Source organism: Galeopterus variegatus, unplaced genomic scaffold (assembly GCF_000696425.1).
Source record: "Galeopterus variegatus unplaced genomic scaffold, G_variegatus-3.0.2 Scaffold6754, whole genome shotgun sequence".
NCBI classification, from domain to species: Eukaryota; Metazoa; Chordata; class Mammalia; order Dermoptera; family Cynocephalidae; genus Galeopterus; species Galeopterus variegatus.
In genome coordinates this window covers 74,511-91,605 of record NW_007732865.1, presented here as the reverse complement: position 1 = coordinate 91,605, position 17,095 = coordinate 74,511, and the positions used below count along the sequence as shown (strand labels likewise).

The window sequence follows — 17,095 nt, the reverse complement described above, 5'->3', positions numbered from 1 at the left end:
CATTGCTTTTGAAAACTTATATTAAGGAATTTGCAGAATATTTTCAGTAAGAGAATGAACAGAGAACCGTTTTTGCCTTTCAATTTAAAAACATTTGCTGGTATTGTTTGAAATCATGACGCTCCAACATCTACCCATGTTCATGTTAAATCTGTAATCAGAGATTGTGATGTCGAAATATTGTCAATTTTCACTTAAAAACACAAAAATTGGACATGCTATACATTTCTTTTTGAAAATGTAGTCTGTATTATTTTCACCAATCAAAACACACATAATATATTTTATTATAAAACATTAGGCAATGTTACTTTTGAGATATGCAATCTGAAAGGTCACACCTGTATTTATTACCAGTATGAAATACTGGAGGAGTTACATTAAAAATTAACCAGATGAACTCATACGTCATTATCATGACTTATACAGCATTACATCTGGATTAAACCAGTTTCCTGTTCAGTGTTTCAAATAATGGACTCTAGGTATCAGCAAGGGGCCCTGCAGTGGGCTTTCTCCTTTCAGCACTGGGGCTCTGAGCTTTGCATTCCAAAGATAAGAACAGAGCCGTTTCCATCTCTAGGCCTAAAACTGATTCAATGTGCATAGCCAGTGTTTCTAGACTGCTCTCCTACTCTGATAGAATTCTGTCTGCTCTTCAGAACCTGCACTTGAAATTAAGACCTGGACAAAGGGGAAACAGTCATTTCCTTTTTGACTGAAAACTAAGCCAACAAATGAAACAAACCTAGTCCAAATTCCAGGATAACAATAAATTACCTGGTTTATAAAAATACATGTCCAAAATAGTTACTTCCAGGGTTGTGTACAAAATAAATTACAAAAATAAAATAGAAAAGATGAAAAAGTTGGGCACATTTTTGTTCTTTATGCAACATCAGCATTTATCCACAGAGATCAGTTTGAAACTATCTGCATTGCACCAGGACCCTGGCAAATCTAGGCTCAGGAGGGAGGACCCTAAAACTGGGGTGAGGTATTTCTACGGAGCTCGGTGTCCTGTCCTAGGTGCACTCTCCTCTACCTGACAGAAGATGGTCTTGCAGGAAACACATCACGGGCTCCATCCGTGACAACAGGCTTGCTGAATGCACAGAGGAATGAGTGAGCAGACAGCCAACCTGTGGGGCACCTTGCTCCACTTACAAGCATCTTCTCGTAAGTGGGACCCCAATGAGCCCTCATTATCAGCGTGCTGCATTTACATGGCATAGAGCAGATAGTGCATTTTTAAAACTCTCCCTTTTCTTTGTTTTTCCTTTTAAAGATAGATTTAGTAAATAAAGTCTTTTAAAAGAATGTGTATTAGAGAGAAGGCCATTTTAAGATGTTTATATATGTATAGTGATAACTTTCTTAACTATACCATCAGGCCTTCAAGGCTAAAAGAATCTCAAGCCATATAATAGGTGTTTCTGCATCAGTCCAAGTTAGTATTTCCATTTTGTACTTGAAAGTGTCTAAAAGACACAACATAAAACTATTTCTTATTTCAATATTAATTTTGCTCATCAAGGGTTCCAGTTTCCAGTGATAAGACCAACCAATAAGATACAACTGGTACAGAAGAGAATCATACATTTTAGATAATATTTATAATAACTTTCTTATCAAAGTTCCTCCTCAGAACACATTCTATAGAATGTTGACCAAATAGCTTCCAAGATAAGTGAACAAAAGATATGAATTGGTAACAAATTAAGCTCAAGGCAAAAAACATTATGAGCACAGGTAGCCAAAATGTGATCATCATAACTCCATTTCTGCAGTGACACTTGAATACTCAGTATCTTAATAAAGTTTGAATAATTTACATATCAAAAAGTCTGAAAGTATCAATTTCAGGTGAGCAGTTTTAAATCAGAAAATATTCAATAGTTAATTACTATTCGTTAGGGTATTTCCTTCATATCCCTCTGAAGAGTTTTCCCAGAAGTTTCATGGCTTTCCCTTAGACAAAGGAAATGCCTCCACAAAATGGAAAACAACAGCAAACAGGCATTCTGAATCAGCCTTGCCTCCTAAAACAGACCAAAGGGGGGTTTATCTGGTTTCTTTCAGTGAAAAAAGAAAATCGATTAAGAACATGGTATTGGCAAAGGGAAAGGCTGCCTTGTGAAATCACGAATTTCACCTGAATGACGGAAGGTAAGTAAAGAACCCAAGCCAGTCTCTGGTGAAGGAAGCACTTAGTAAATGATTACAATAATCTTTAGTGATCATTTTGTAAAATTCTATTCTAACATTAGGCAATGGATTCAAGAGTCTATTTGCCATAATATTATTGAGATGGAGTGTTATGTGCCTAATAAAGAAGGTGAAATTGTAGGTAGCAGTTTAAATAAGTCCAGAAGATTGAGAAAAAAGAGATAAGGTAGATAGGATTTCAAAGTTATATGTCTTAAGCAGCACAAAACTGAAAATTTTATCATGCAGTAAAGCTGAATGGACACTCGTCCCAGACTAGACAATGTAGAGAAAACAGAGTGTTCATATAAGTGTCTTGGTTTTAGCAGTGATAGTTTGCAGCCCCAAACATCACAAATTTAAGAAAAGCTATATTTTGTACTTATTAAATAGACTTAATTATATTCCTTCTGAAATACAAAAGATAGAATAAATAATACCATAAAAGGGGGTAAGATATAATATGGTGGCCAATTAACACACAAATTCTATTCTTTCTGGACAGACACCAAATTACTTAGGAGGATTAAGAGATAATTCTAGAAGCAGCACTACCTGGAAGATTATTTGGCATTTAAATACTGATTTCCAAAGTGCTAGATCAGCAAGTCCAAACAAGCATTTGTGGTCACATGCATATAAGTCCCAACAGTTACGGATGATGAGAAATTGTCACTACTATTACCACACGACTTCAAAAAAATTCATCTAATTGCTCACCTGAAATGATCTTGGACAAAATTGCTAAAAGTGTGGCTTGCACTTTTTTTCTTCAGACATAATCTGCTTCATTTTATAATCTAAGCAGGCAATCCTATAAGAACTGAGTAGGGGCAATGCATCGTGTTTCTTACATGCAGAACATGGAGTTTTTCTATTTGGTTCCATCAACTCCTAAGCATTTCAGGCTTGTGGAAGTGAAAGTTCCTTCACCGATGACAGGTTTGCTATTTCTAACTTATCATCGACAACCTTCAAGGGGTCCCGTCGAGGCATCAAGACTGCTGTCTGTGTCTGAGGCCAGTGTCTGCTCAGTGGACATGGATGAAATGTCATTGATAGATGACGACTGAGAAGGAGTGGCGTTGCTACTTACTGCTGCATCTGTGCTAAGAAAACCAAATATAATAAAATCTGAGGCACGACATTGCTGCAAATCCAGGCAAAGAGACGTCAGGCCATTTCTTGGCTCTGTCCTTTTGTAATTTCTCAATCCTAACTATTAGCATAAACAAGAAACTAGTCAACGGTACATTTTGAACTTTTCCTTGAGTCTTTCTTTAGGCCCAGAATCCCAAATATTCCTATGTCTTTCCCTGCAACATTCTCCATTTCTCCCCAGTGGCTGAATATATATGAGGTCATATATAATCATGTTAACCACTTAAGAAAGAAAATATCTACTGGTTTCAAACAGACCTTTAGGATAAAATTGCTAAATTTATCCTAAAACGCAGTATCACAAAAGGTTTAAGTCTAAATAGCATTCAAGTATCATCAGACATTTCAGTATAACATAAATACTAAGTCCAAGGAAAAAAGTATCAACCTTCAAAGAAATCTTCTCTGATTAAAAATATCTTCTGAAATAAAGACTGTGTACTAAAAAAAAAAAGAAAAAACATTTAGTGTCCTCTTGTACATTTTATTTTTGTTTTATGAATACAGAAAGCTGACATTTTAATCTTTTAAGGCAAATAAAACTATTCTATACTATCCATATTTTAGTCTGGTCTGAACAAAAGTAAAACATCCAGGCTCTCTGAAATCAGTGTCTGCAGTCTTAAATTTGTACTTTGTTAACAACCAGCACCTAAATGCTCACTGAAGTTATATAATGTCTAGATGCTTGACATATATATCATGTTGAATATAAAATTCAAGAATAAGAAGCTGCACAGTTTGCACTTCTGTGTGTGAGTGTGTGTACGTGCGCTTTCCAGTGGGAGTGGGAAAATAGAATTTAAGAGTTTCATTTAGTAAAGTTACATAGGTTAATGCAGTAACATCAGAGTCTCTCCTAACTGTACAATTACTTAGTCTTTTAGCTTCTATTGCTAGGTGGATCAAGTAGGATAAAGGGGAATTTATATGAACAATTTTCTGAAAAGAAAATCAAATTCCATTTTACCTAGGTTTGCATTAATTTTCTTTTTTAATGGGGAGGAATCAATACAAAGAGGGTAATGCACACTGAAAAGCTTTTAAATTCAATTTCCTCATCTGTAAATGGAGCTGATAGCAGTTGTTGCAAGGATGAAACAAGAATGTTTATAACACAGTTCAGTGCCTAGCACATCAGTAAAATGTTAGCAGCTGCCACCACAACCAGGACAAGCCAAGAGGGGGAACTGTTTCACACAAGGGGTTTTCAAATCCAATGCTGGTGAAGCTGGTGGTTAACACATTGCTGCCATTTATAAAAGTTGAATAGGGAAAGAAAACTATTATACAATCAAAGTATTAAAGCAATCACTAACCTGAAGGCTGATCTTTCACAACACCATTCTTGCTTCTTTCTTCCCAATCCATTACTTCTTTGTAAATAAGCTCTTCGAATAGAAATGCAAGTTAAAATACATCATCTGTTTCTCTGCATCTCTAAACTCTGCTTCCAAATCAATCGGAGCCACTCCAAGGGCATAGTGATATATTATTTTTTAATTGTGATATCCAGTCAATTCAGTAATGTAGTTTTCTATCTTTCAATGAAACTATTAAAGTAGTAAAAGACATAGGTCATTCTGAATCCACAGGAGGATTTACAAAGAGATGGAGGACTAGCAGAGTGGCTCTCACAGGACATTTTAAAGGACTGGATGTCCTTACTTGCATGTGAATGCATTTCTCTCTGTCATTACTTGTGGCTCTCCATATGTAACCAGCATCCACATGTGGGCTATGAACTCCTCCAGACTGGCCAGAAATGTATCCACAAACCTGTCTTTTCTTGTTATCAACTTTGGTTTTCCTCAACTTTCCTTTGTAAGAAAAACTAATTGCCTACTAAGGAAGTTATTAGGGGTTGCCAAAATTTTGGTATTTATGAACTAGCATTACCACATTGCAAGCATTTACTGAGGCCTGTGAGTGTGGCTGTGTGTACTACCCTGCTGAGCGCATGCAAGCACATGCAGGTAACGGGCACTGCCCACATCATCCTGATGATGGGCAGGACCTATCATCAGTGCTGACTTGCACTGTCCAGTTTCCCAGTTACTATTGATCTTGCTTTCTAATGAAAAAGTGTTAGTTCAGCCTCCCCTTTACAGGTTTAGTTTGCTGTGGGTTGTTTGGTCAATCTTACAGGAGGGTACTACAAAGAGTTTGTGGAAAAATAAAATGAAAAGATAATGCAAATCTTTCCATGAACTTTTTGAAATACCCTCATGGTGGTAATAATACCTATTTGTTTATTTTTGATCTCCAATTTCCCCCAAACTAGATTTTAAAAACAAATATACAACTACATGGCTAAAAATAGTGCAGAAGTTCACATGTCCTCCAGCTTGGCTCTCTCATGTCTGCTTGTACAGGCAACTTTGCAGGTAATGCGTGGCCTGTGACTTGGGGTTACTTGACAGTTTGCAACATGTTATCAAGACAAGCGTGATACAATTACTGAGTTCAATTTACAAACCAATATTTGATAATGTAAAATCATGTGAAGAAGCCCTTATTTTTCACTACTAAAGCAAATAATATGAATTCGTATATGTTCCTTTCTAATTATTTTATCTTCAAGTTCTTTTTCTACTAGAATGTGGGGAGAAAGAGGATAAGTGGGCTGCAGGGTCTCTTGCTCCTTTCTAAAGAGCAGTTGTTAAAAAATGAAAAGCCTCCACTTTATAGGATTGTAAAAAATGTCATAAGGATTAAAAGAAGCTCTGTCTTTACCTTTCCATTCTTCAATTGCATGTTCTCTTTCTTCCAACTGGGCATCGTAAATTTGAGGTGGTGGCTAAAAATTAAATTTCATGTAAAGTCAACAGTTCAAAAACTAATGAGGTATGAAAAAAGGTAAAATCACTTGGAAGATTTCTAGTCTTTTTATGATATGCACTTAGTTTCATTCAATACATGGTTTATTAAAGATTTCTGTCACAAGTGTGGTATTATATCAGTTGCAGAATAAAAATAATGAAGGAAAAATTAACCAAAGAAGGAAGCTATTAACAATCAACAATCACATAAACTCAAAACACTAAAGACATCTGCCCAAATGTAATTACAAAGTTAATAATCACAAGCAGTTTCTGTGAGATCCACCATGGATAAGGCACTGTGCTGGAAACTATGGAAGGTGCAGTTCTTTCTTAAAACATATTTCAGGTTTATGCTGCACGTTAGAACTCCCAAACCCAATCCCCAGCTCATAAATGGACTATTCCAAAAGTCTGCCTATAAATCAGATCCTTTTTATATAAAACAATGTTTAAAATGGTGGTTAAATCCATAGGCCAAGACATAAAAATGGCATGGAGTAAGTATGGCACTATGCTGTTATTTCATTTCCAGCTAAAGGTCATTCATACTGGTGTTGCCATGGAAACATGCACACCGGCACCAAACTCAGAGGGAAACTCCCTTGCGGGGGCAATGGAGATGGGGAAGGATGAACAAACTTGTGAAGTTGCTTAGTCTCTCTAAGTAAGAGGATGTAACCAAAGCCCATGGAACAGTACTAGGTACAAAACAGATGCTTAATAAATTATCATCACTTATCAGCATTTGCATAAATGAAGATAATTATGTCTCCTCAGCATAAACATGTTGACTGCCAAGGTACTCTGAGCTAGAGCTTCAACAGCAAGTACCCCTAAAGGGGTAGTGAAAAACCTTGACCTTTTTATAATCAGAAGCCCTAAAATCTAGAACTTGTTATCATTATGTAGCCATTCCAGACTAACAGACATAAAATCCAAGGAAATGTAAGCCCTGCCTCTGCATGTTAGTCTCCGCCACATAGCTACTTACCGCCTCTGCTTCAGCGGGGTCATACCAAACAGTAATGTATGGGTGGCGCAGAGCTTCATCCACAGAGATCCGCTTGTCCGGATCAATCACTAACATTTTTGACAACAGATCTCTGGCTTGACTTGCTAGGGTGAAAACAAATCTTACATTAATAAACTAATGTTGTTAATCTGAAACAAAGAAAACCACACAATAAAGAGCTAAATATGATTGACAGCACAGATAGAACAAAGATATACTAACTCTGAGAAATGTTTGACAGGTTCAATAGGGCTCCAAAACTTTGAAGAAAAAGGCAAGCAGCCACTTCCATGACAAAACAGGCTCTCCATGTGGTTTTATGTCTCTGTGAGGAGAGTGGTACAGGGAAAGGCAACAGGCAGCCTCAGACCAGTGTCTGGACAGGGCCAGATGCTGAGAAACCACGGCAGAGAGGGTGGCAAGGGCTGAGCTAAGGGTGGCACTGCCAAGAGTATGGGTGTGAGGCGTGGGTGTGTCTTTTTTCTCCATGTCACAGCAAAATGAAATTATAACACTTTTAAAACCATATAATAATCTCACATTCCCACAGTATAAAACACTTTGCAGATGCCTCTGCTTTGCCAGCTGTACACAATGTTGCCAGCTGTATACACGATTTTTTTTTTTAAACCTGGAGATTAGTAGTTAGGAAAAAAACCCAACAAATCTAATAACTTAGTTAAACATAAGACTCACCTACGTTTCAGCAATTCAAGTTCACAACATGTATACATAGGCAGAGGAGAGGTTGGGGTTTTTCTGACTAAGGCACAGTTTACATTGATGTGGAGAGAAACAAATTTATTCTTTTTCCTTAAGCAATCACATTTTAGTGAAGGGAGAAGGGTGAGCAGGACCTTTTTTACTGAACTGGTTTCTGACTCTAGAGTTTTTATTCAAGTGTTTTTTTATACCTGAGAACTTTTTGAATTCCAGTTACTATAATTCTAAGAGTATTTCAGACTGATTCGAATATTTTAACTTTGGCCAAAGGCTTCAGTTAAATTTTATTGAGGACAAAACTTCTAGGTCCTTAAGCTTTCTCTTTAAAAAAGATCAAACTTCTAGCCTGTAAGTGACTTTATTTCAGGATTTCAACTATTTTATCTTCTAACACTCACAGGTTTTTTTAGAATGCAAACATGGAAAAGTGAAACCTTCACTTGAATTATGAAAATAAGTATAAGAGCAAAAGGATCTCTTACTTTTTATTTTGTCTCGTTCAGATTCTGATGGGAATATCCAATCTGGAAAGAGTTCTTCAAATCTGATTCCAGGATACTTCGGTCTGTTTTCCACGTAATTCCTCACAGTTGGCTGAAGTTTCTTCATGAACTCTGCTGATGGTGTTCCTAGCTGCTCAATAACCTTATTCCATTGATCAATATCTAAGAGGTCTCTTGAGGAAAATACAACTGAAATGTCTATATTTATATTACAGGTAGTAGCATCATTCAAAGCATTTTGAAATAATATTTGAATAAATTTTGGGTTTCCAAGTTAGATGATTTTTAAAAACTTTTACACTCTGCATCTTTATAAACTATGATCACAGCTTATTAAATCAAAACAATGAGGTCTATATGCCTTCCCATTAGAGTTCAAAATAAAGCTATTTTTTAACTAATAATACCTATGACAAGTAATTAAACATGAAAATAGATAAAAATTAATAACAAATTGAAGTCAATTTTCATACTAAAGCTATCTTAGACTCACAGCTCTCTAAAGTAGAAAGGAACTTGAGAGATCTGTGGAGAGACCTGTCTGACCTCCTCAGTGTACAGCTGGGGGAACCAAAGGCCTGTGGAACACCCACTGGTGTGGCATGGTGAGGGAGAGGACAGGAATTGGGCTCTTAGCTTTATGAGCCCTCAGAGCAGTCCTTTCCCAAGGGACTGCATTCTTTCCTGCAACTAGGTTTAGACTGAGCAATGATGGCTTTGAGATGTCATCCTGCTTTACATGGCATTGACCCTCCCGGCCATCATTGCAATACCTGGGCAATGCATTTTATTTCTTTTCAAAGTATACGACCTGGGTTTTAGGGTCATCTGTGCACTAATCATAAGGTATCAGGAAAGTCAATCTTCCTTGGGGTCATGTTCCTTATTTATATAATGCAGACAATTCCAGCTTTGCCTATGTCACAGGCTTGGGATAACTGGGATAATATAAGTGCAAAGTGATATTGAAACTGTAGTCAACTATATAGGAGAATGCAAGCCAGAACAAATCATGTAAGCAACAGCTTAAAAAAGCGACCAACTGAGGCATATCTTAGAAAAATGAACTCACATCACCATGAAATAACCTAGGGAACAGACACATGTTCTTCAAAAATGTTACACCTCCGAAGACCTGCCCAGGAATAAGTTTCTGGCATTCAAATCTAGCAAATTCTAGCAAATTCTCCTTCTCCACTCATCTGTTTCAAACGTATTACCAAATCAAAATTTTGCCTACATTTAATTTACCTATTTAGCCAAAATGTGAAAACGATTTCACACTTTTCCTGCCTCTTTCTCCTTCTGACACCTCTTCCCCATGCTCACTCTACACTGTGAAAACTGAACCAATCACAAGAGAAGACCCACAGACTCCCAGTAGTGCCTCCCCCACCCCAGCATTTGTGCACCATTTTCCACTGAGGAAACCGTCTGGGATCCTGCTAAAGCCAAGCCCGCTTGGCTCTAGACCCCTGCCCTCTCGTCTACTCAAGGATGAACTCCCACAATTCCTTCTTCTTGCTCCTAAGTCATGAAAATTTTGCTCTCTACTGGAACATTCCATCACCATTCAAACATGATGTTTTTTTCTCCTGTGTTAACACAACAGCCACTTTCTTTTGACCTCCACATCCCCTGCTAGCTATCACTCCATTTCTTTACTCCTGTTTGCAGCAAAACTCCTTTAACAGCTGTCTATGCTTGTATCTCTAATTCCCAGCCTCTCATTCTCTCCTAAGCTTACTCTTAACAGGCCTTCTCCCCTGCTACTCCGTGAACACTGTGTTCGTCAAGGTTGCCAGGAGCCAGCACTAAATCCAGTGGTCACTTCTCAGTCCCTATCTTTTTTACAGAGTTAATGGGGCTGCCTCAGTAACTTTCTCTGGCCCTCCAGGGCCCCTCGCACTCTCAGAGGAGGGTGTCACTGCAAGTGCCTTCTCAACTCCGTTCCTTGTTTCTCTTTTCTCCACCAGCCCAGAGGGCTTAGTCTTTGGTGCTTTTCTCTTCCCTCTCTGCAAGCACTCTCTACCGTCTCAAGGCTTCAATGCTATCGACAGACTGACAACTCCCACATTTATTTCTCGATCTCGGACCTCCTGTCTCCTGAATTCCATGCTTCACATTTCCACTGTCTAAAAGACATCTCCAAATCCTCAAAAGGCTCTTTGAAGGGTTGACCTTCAAAGCAGATGCAGAGTTCAAGCCTTTCTCCCCACCTACACTCCTCCAGCCTGGTGCACTGGTCTCCTGCTCCTACCTTACCCTCAACTCAGCAGCTGGAGTGATCCTTTTAAAATCTAAGTCAGACCAGTAGCCTAGAAATGGGTGGGTGCTCAATATATATGTGCTGGATTAATGACAAAGCATTATTTTTATAGAGGACCAGGAGGTAGGAAAGAAAGAGATCTCAACAAGCCAGGTGGACCTTCAGGGTGTGCACAGACACTGTTGTCCTTTAACTCCCATGGCCCTGAGAGGCAGACCATAGGTCTCTCATTTTACAAAAGGGGTTTAAACCAAGGCTCAGAGACGCCCTGAATTTCTCACAGATGAACAGCTACCGTGTGGAGGAGTCCAAACTTAAGCCCAAGATGACCTGGATAAAGCTTTCTCATAGGCCATAGTCAGGCCACAAATATAAAGCAAATCTCTGAGAACCTCAGTCTGGTTTCTAGAACCTTTTGCTATGCCCCAAATTTTCAATCTAATGTTTGAAAAAGTTGGCAAAATTTTCTTTAGAAAATGATGTTAATCGCTGCATGAGTTTTGATTATAAAACCATTAATTACTGACATTGCATGTTAATATGTAAAGTAGAAATTTACTTACTAGAATGCACCAAAAAGTACCCACATTTTCCACTTTTGTACTTTTTGAAGAAAACAGTTCTTAATAAATAAAACAAGGAAAGGCACAAAATAAGTAAGAATTGAGAGAAACTGAACATGAAGTAGATACTTCTAAGTTATTAATCTGTAAAATACCTCAAATTTTCCCTTTTTAATTGAGTTTACTTGCAAAATAAAGACATCCTTATTTATAGTTTGAAACAAGTGAATCTGAAGTAAGGCTATGAAAAACTGCTACAAAAATTATTGGAACAAAGTAAAATGTTATATTTAACTTCACGTACATAATTTATGATGTGAAAAATGTAAAGGAAGATAAATAACAAAATGATAGAAATAAAATCTTTTCATTCCAAGTTTGTGTTGTGAAAAATTTATAAGGAAACAGCCCTCAAAATCATAAAAAAACTAAAATTACTTTCATAAAATACATGCAACACACTGACTAAAGAGCTTGATTTCTTTGAAAAGCAATCATCAATCTGCTAAGTGAGAGACCACTTTAAGCTTTCACAACAAAAAACAAAATCAAAGACTAATGAAAATACTAAGTGGTTAGAACACAAATGAAAAAGGGTACATTTGAAGAACCATGTCAGGGTGAAAAATATTAAAGATGGGAGAATGACTGTATGAGGAAAGAAAGCTATTATAACTACTATATTATCTATTCTTCTTTATGATATATTATTAATATAATTTGCTGACCACAGTATAAGTTAATCTTTTGCACTTTAACTTCCCCAGTGTGTCACAAAATAACCCTCTAGATGGATGTTTTTAAAATTTCTATGAAATGTCAGCAGAGTAACAAACAAGAAAATTTAATATATATTGTTCCTCACAAAATTTTCATTTTAACCTTTTTCACTTAGGTCTTATGTGGTGTACTTCAGTTTTCACTTTAAGGAAAAATGTTTTACATATCAATAACTAACAAAATAGTATGTTAATTAAATCACACAAGCATACTAGCCTAATTTAGGTAGCATTTTTCCTAGTTAAATTGATGGAATGAACTACATAAAACAGTATCTTTGTTTAAATATCAGAATACATTTATCAAAGAGTAAATAATTTCTTCTATATGTCCAGCTACTTTTGATAAATCTAAGAACTAATATGAGGGTACTTCAAAAAGTTCGTGGAAAAACAGAATTAAGAGATAATACAAATCTTTCCATGAGCTTTTTGAAGTGCCCTTGTGTAACTGATTTAACTCTAAGTCTCAATAAAATCATCACAGGTAGTCATGTAAAAAAGAAAATGTAAAACTGAACCCCTTGGATTGTGACACTAATTTAACAACCATAGTCAAGACCCCCTTGGAACACAGTCTAGAATTACAATAGTTTCTTTTTGAGCGTTCATGTGAGCAGGTGAGATCATGCTGCCTTTGGCATTTATGGAAAGCATAGCTGGGGTCAAGGTCCCGGGGAAGGATACGGTCAGTGCCTTGGAATATCACACAACCTTTCACCAGCTCTCCCATGATGCAACCCACTGACCAGATATCAACTGAAAATAAAATGAAATGATAAAATTATGAAGTGCCATGAACAAAACAAAGGTGAGGAAAAGGAATTCTAACAGTGTACTAAACACACAAATATGGAAAAATAAATTTCTAGCTAAGGGTGAACTTTTTACACAATATAAATGATTGCTGACCTCTATTTTAGCCTTCAGTTTGCAGCAATCTGGGGTTTTAGTGCCAAAGATTCCAATACTTTACAGCTTAAAAAAACAAACAAACAAACAAAAACCAGAAACAAGAAGTGCCTGTGAACACAAAGCGTTTCAGGGCCACATGCCCACCCCTGCCCCCAGCCTCCATGGCCAAGTACTGGGTCTCTCCCTGTGAAGGATACAGTCTCTTCCTGGGAACAGGACTTTATGGAGGACCATTTCTGCCATGATGCACCCGACAGACCAGATGTCCACTACCAAATACCAGGTGATTAAAAACCAGCTAGACAGCCCCACATCTCTTTTCTCCAAACCCCCTCCCAAATAGAGACAATCTCAGTAAACTTCACCAGCTTTATTGGTGGAAGCTTTTGGAAAATATTGACACTACACCTGAGTAATCATTTTCTAAACAGAAAAAAATCTTTTTGATGTGTCAAAAAGGCAGCAGTGCTCAGTGGGGAAATGGGCCCCATCGTGGTGGGCTTGCTCTGTGCGGCTCTTGGTGAGGCCCTGCCAGAGGTGCCCTGACTTCCACAGAGTCCACCCTCTTCTGTGGGGCCCCAGCTGAAGCCCGAGCCTCAGACAATGCAGGCAGAACTCTCTAAGTGCCCCTGCTGGTGGGGCGGGTGGGGAGAAGTTACCAGGCAATTTAATTTTCTCTCCCTTCCAAAGGAAGCCTGCAGAGCTGCGCCTCTCAGGGTGTGAGCACAGGTTACAAAGAATCTAAATAAACCTGAAGCAAAACTTGTTTCAGATGACTCAGGCAAACTTTCAGTCTTTTTTAACAAGTAAACGTGATTTAGGGCTGGCCGGCTCACTCCGTTTTTTGGAGTGCGGTGTTATCACCTGTATAATTTCTGGTACCAGCCAACGGCCAAAAAAAAAAATGTGATGTAGATCTTTTCAACAAATTTGTTAAGTTTTGATGTTAAAAAACACCAATTTTGGCCGGCCCAGTGGCGCACTGCTACAGTGCGCCGCTTGGGAGTGCGGCGACGCTCCCGCCGAGGGTTTGGATCCCACATACAGACCGGCCGCTCACTGGCTGAGCGAGGGGTGGGTGCAACACCGAGGGTTGTGATCCCGTTGCCGGTCCCGGTCCGGTACGGGCGCAACACTGAGGGTTGCGATCCGTTGCCGGTCACGAAAAAAGACAAAAAGACAGAAAAAAAAAAACAAACCACACCAATTTTGTTGCACCACTCCGTTTACACCAAGTTCAAAAGTATGTAAAAACCAATCTGTGGTGCTGGAAATTAGGATAATGACTACCCTTATAGGTCGAGACCTGGAGGGTGGGGGTGCATGGCGAGTTGCCGGGGGCTGCTGGTTATGTGGGTGTGCTCACATTGAGCTATATACTCAGGATTTGCATACTTTCCGATAAGTATGTTATACTTTGATAGAAAATTCAAAAATACTAATTTTAAAAGTGAATTTTTAAAAGTGAATGATTGTAACCAATGGAAATACAAAATTAATTATTTCATATCTGTGGACCATGATAATCTACGTACAACAGTCCCCACGTTATACTTCATACAGTTCAAAGAAAAGAGAAAAAACTAGAGACCTCTAGCACTATTTTTAAACAGCACAGCCTCTTCCAGTCTTGTCTGTACTCACCGTTCTCTTTGTAGCCCATGCCCAAGATGACTTCGGGTGCCCGATAATACCGCGTTACCACGTAGGGGGTCATCATGAAATTGGTGCATGCTGTCCGGGCCAGGCCAAAGTCAAGGATCTTAAGCGTGCAGTCTGATTTTACTACGATGTTACTAGGCTTCAAATCCTAGGAATGAAATGTTTTAAATTAATGTAATGAACCAAAGCATGCTCAGTAAACAATCTTACAGTGGTGAGGGTTTTGTGAAGTCAGTGACTACTGAAGTATGTGAGAGTGTAGAGATAGTTAGAATTGAACTCTGGGAGCTTGGAAAATCCTACTCTCAAATTGGAACTAATACAAATCAGCCTAAGGAGATCAGATGGTCCTCTTAACTCTCAGTGGAAACCTACATGACTCTCCTTTGCTTAATATCTTCTGAGAGCTTCCACACTCCTGACTATGGCCTCCCAGGCCCTGCAGGCTGCCCTGCCCCTCTGTCCTCATGTCCTCCTCATTCCTCCCCCGCTCCATGCCTGCTCTTCCTTCAGCTGACTCCAACACTCCAGTTCTCCCTCCCCCACCATCCTCCAAGGTCCTCACTCAGTCCAGAGCAGCTCTGTTCAATAGAAATAAAATGCAAACCATGTGTATAGTTTACATTTTCTAGTAGCCATGTTAAAAAGCATAAACAGAAACAGATGAAATTAATTTTAATAATATATTTTATTTAACCCAATATATCCATAGTATATCACTAAAAATGTAACCAACATAAAAAATTATTAATGAGATATTTTACATTATTTTTTGGTACTTTTTTTTTGGTACTGAGTCTTTGAAGTCCAGTGTGTACTTTACAATTATAGTCACATTCTGAATGCTCAATAGCTTCATGTGGTTAGTGGCTACCATACTGGACAGCTAAGATCTAGAATTTTCTGACCCTGGAATCTTCCCATGGCTCTTTGTCTCCTTGGAAGAGGAACTCCATGATCACCAATCTCAACTCCCTTACTACCCCCCACCATGGACTCACCTCTACTTAACACACCACCTGTGTCACTGTCTCCACAAATGGCACATAGCACAAATGAAGTCACCTGCTCATTTTTTGGTTCCCATCTGTCTTCCCTTCTGCAATGCTGACTCTGTGAGAGCAAGGTCCTAACTGTGCTCTCAGTACTCAGGAGCAGGACTGGCACAAGCAAACTCTCAGAAAATGTTTCTTGGATGAACACATTTGCTATACTCCACCACACTTTCTTCATGCTGATCCCCCACACCCCAGAACCTTCCTCAGGCCACAGGAATTTGACCTTTGCCTCGGGACTCTAGCTTGCAAACTCACCCCAGAAACTGTGACTTTTAAAACAATTCACATCTATTCTTTTCACAAGAGTATTCAAATGTGTAGTTGCAATGTCAAATGGACACATCACTGCCACATGGTAGAACCTGGCAGTACTTTAAGTGTGAAGTTTCACACTTAAAACTGTCCAGCACCTGACTTTAAAACTTCCCAACTGAAAGGCTGCAAATGGGTTGCAGGTGTGCTTCCAGACAGTGAAGGCTGTGAAGTTGTTATCAGGATAAGCAGAAAACCACTTGAAAATTTACAACAGCTGCAATTATGTGTCAATACTGTTGAATGCTCTTTCCAAACTTCCTGGATACAGTAAAATTTAAATTATAAATATATAATGTTTAAAGATGCAATGGCAATCTCTCCTGGGTCCCATACAGAGTCCCCCCCAACCCCTCCAGTCCACCTCAGGGTACTGTACAAATATCCCCATTTCCTACAGTGTCCTGGGGTGGAGAAGGCTGGGCCTCCCTTTTCATGCATCTGCTATTCTGCATAAAGCAAAGTTAGGAAAGAAGCTGCCCTAAACTCCACTCAGGGGCTCTTCTCCTCTACTAGGAGTCGGTAATACAGCTAAGACCAAATGAACCAATTTTTTTCTAGTTTCCTTTTTTAAAACTAGAGAATATGACAAGCATAGGCATTTTAGAATACAAATTACTAATAGGTAAAATAATGCTCAACCTCACAAAATTTAAAAAAAAATCAAAACAATGAGGAACCATTTTTAGTCTATCATATGGCAATGACAAAAAGAATAGTAATGTCCAGTGTTGGTGAGAGAAAGAGACCCTTCCTTACCTGTCAGTGGGGACATCAAGAGGTGCTTTCACTTTAGGTAGCTAAGTTTTAAAAAGATTGAAATGTATATACTTTAGCACCCAGCAGTCCCTGAAATCCAACCTTGCTAGAACAGCACGGCCACATGAACAAGGATGTTTAGAGCAGCACTGGTCCTACTGAGGACAAACAGCAATGGTGGGAAGCATCTCAGCAGGCCACCTGCCAGCCTGATGAGCCCCCAGTGAGCCAGAAAACATGTTCATCTCAAGACACTACCTGTCAGAAAACTGTCACCATAAACTATTGGAATAACACACTTTACTGCCATCTGCTGGAAAACTCTGATAATGAAATACAAATCTGG

The 17,095-nt window shown here is 38.6% G+C and overlaps 1 protein-coding gene across 4 annotated transcripts in view; it reads right to left on the bottom strand.

Moving 5' to 3' along the window:
• Positions 1-225: 225 nt before the first annotated feature.
• The window catches only part of MAPK9 (mitogen-activated protein kinase 9), a 41,827-nt gene continuing 24,957 nt past the window's right edge, over positions 226-17,095 (bottom strand). Inside the window, exons 5-11 of one of the 4 annotated variants that reach the window (XM_008591197.1) lie at positions 14,603-14,768; positions 12,731-12,802; positions 8,412-8,594; positions 7,186-7,310; positions 6,106-6,169; positions 4,689-4,760; positions 226-3,312 (exon numbers count right to left, since the gene is read on the bottom strand). In XM_008591197.1, the coding sequence (XP_008589419.1) occupies positions 3,170-3,312; positions 4,689-4,760; positions 6,106-6,169; positions 7,186-7,310; positions 8,412-8,594; positions 12,731-12,802; positions 14,603-14,768 (825 nt within the window). In that variant the 3' untranslated portion in view covers positions 226-3,169. Of the gene's footprint in view, positions 3,318-4,688; positions 4,761-6,105; positions 6,170-7,185; positions 7,311-8,411; positions 8,595-12,730; positions 12,803-13,155; positions 13,228-14,602; positions 14,769-17,095 lie in introns of all 4 variants that reach the window. The other 3 variants (XM_008591200.1, XM_008591198.1, XM_008591199.1) reach the window with 3 other exon arrangements.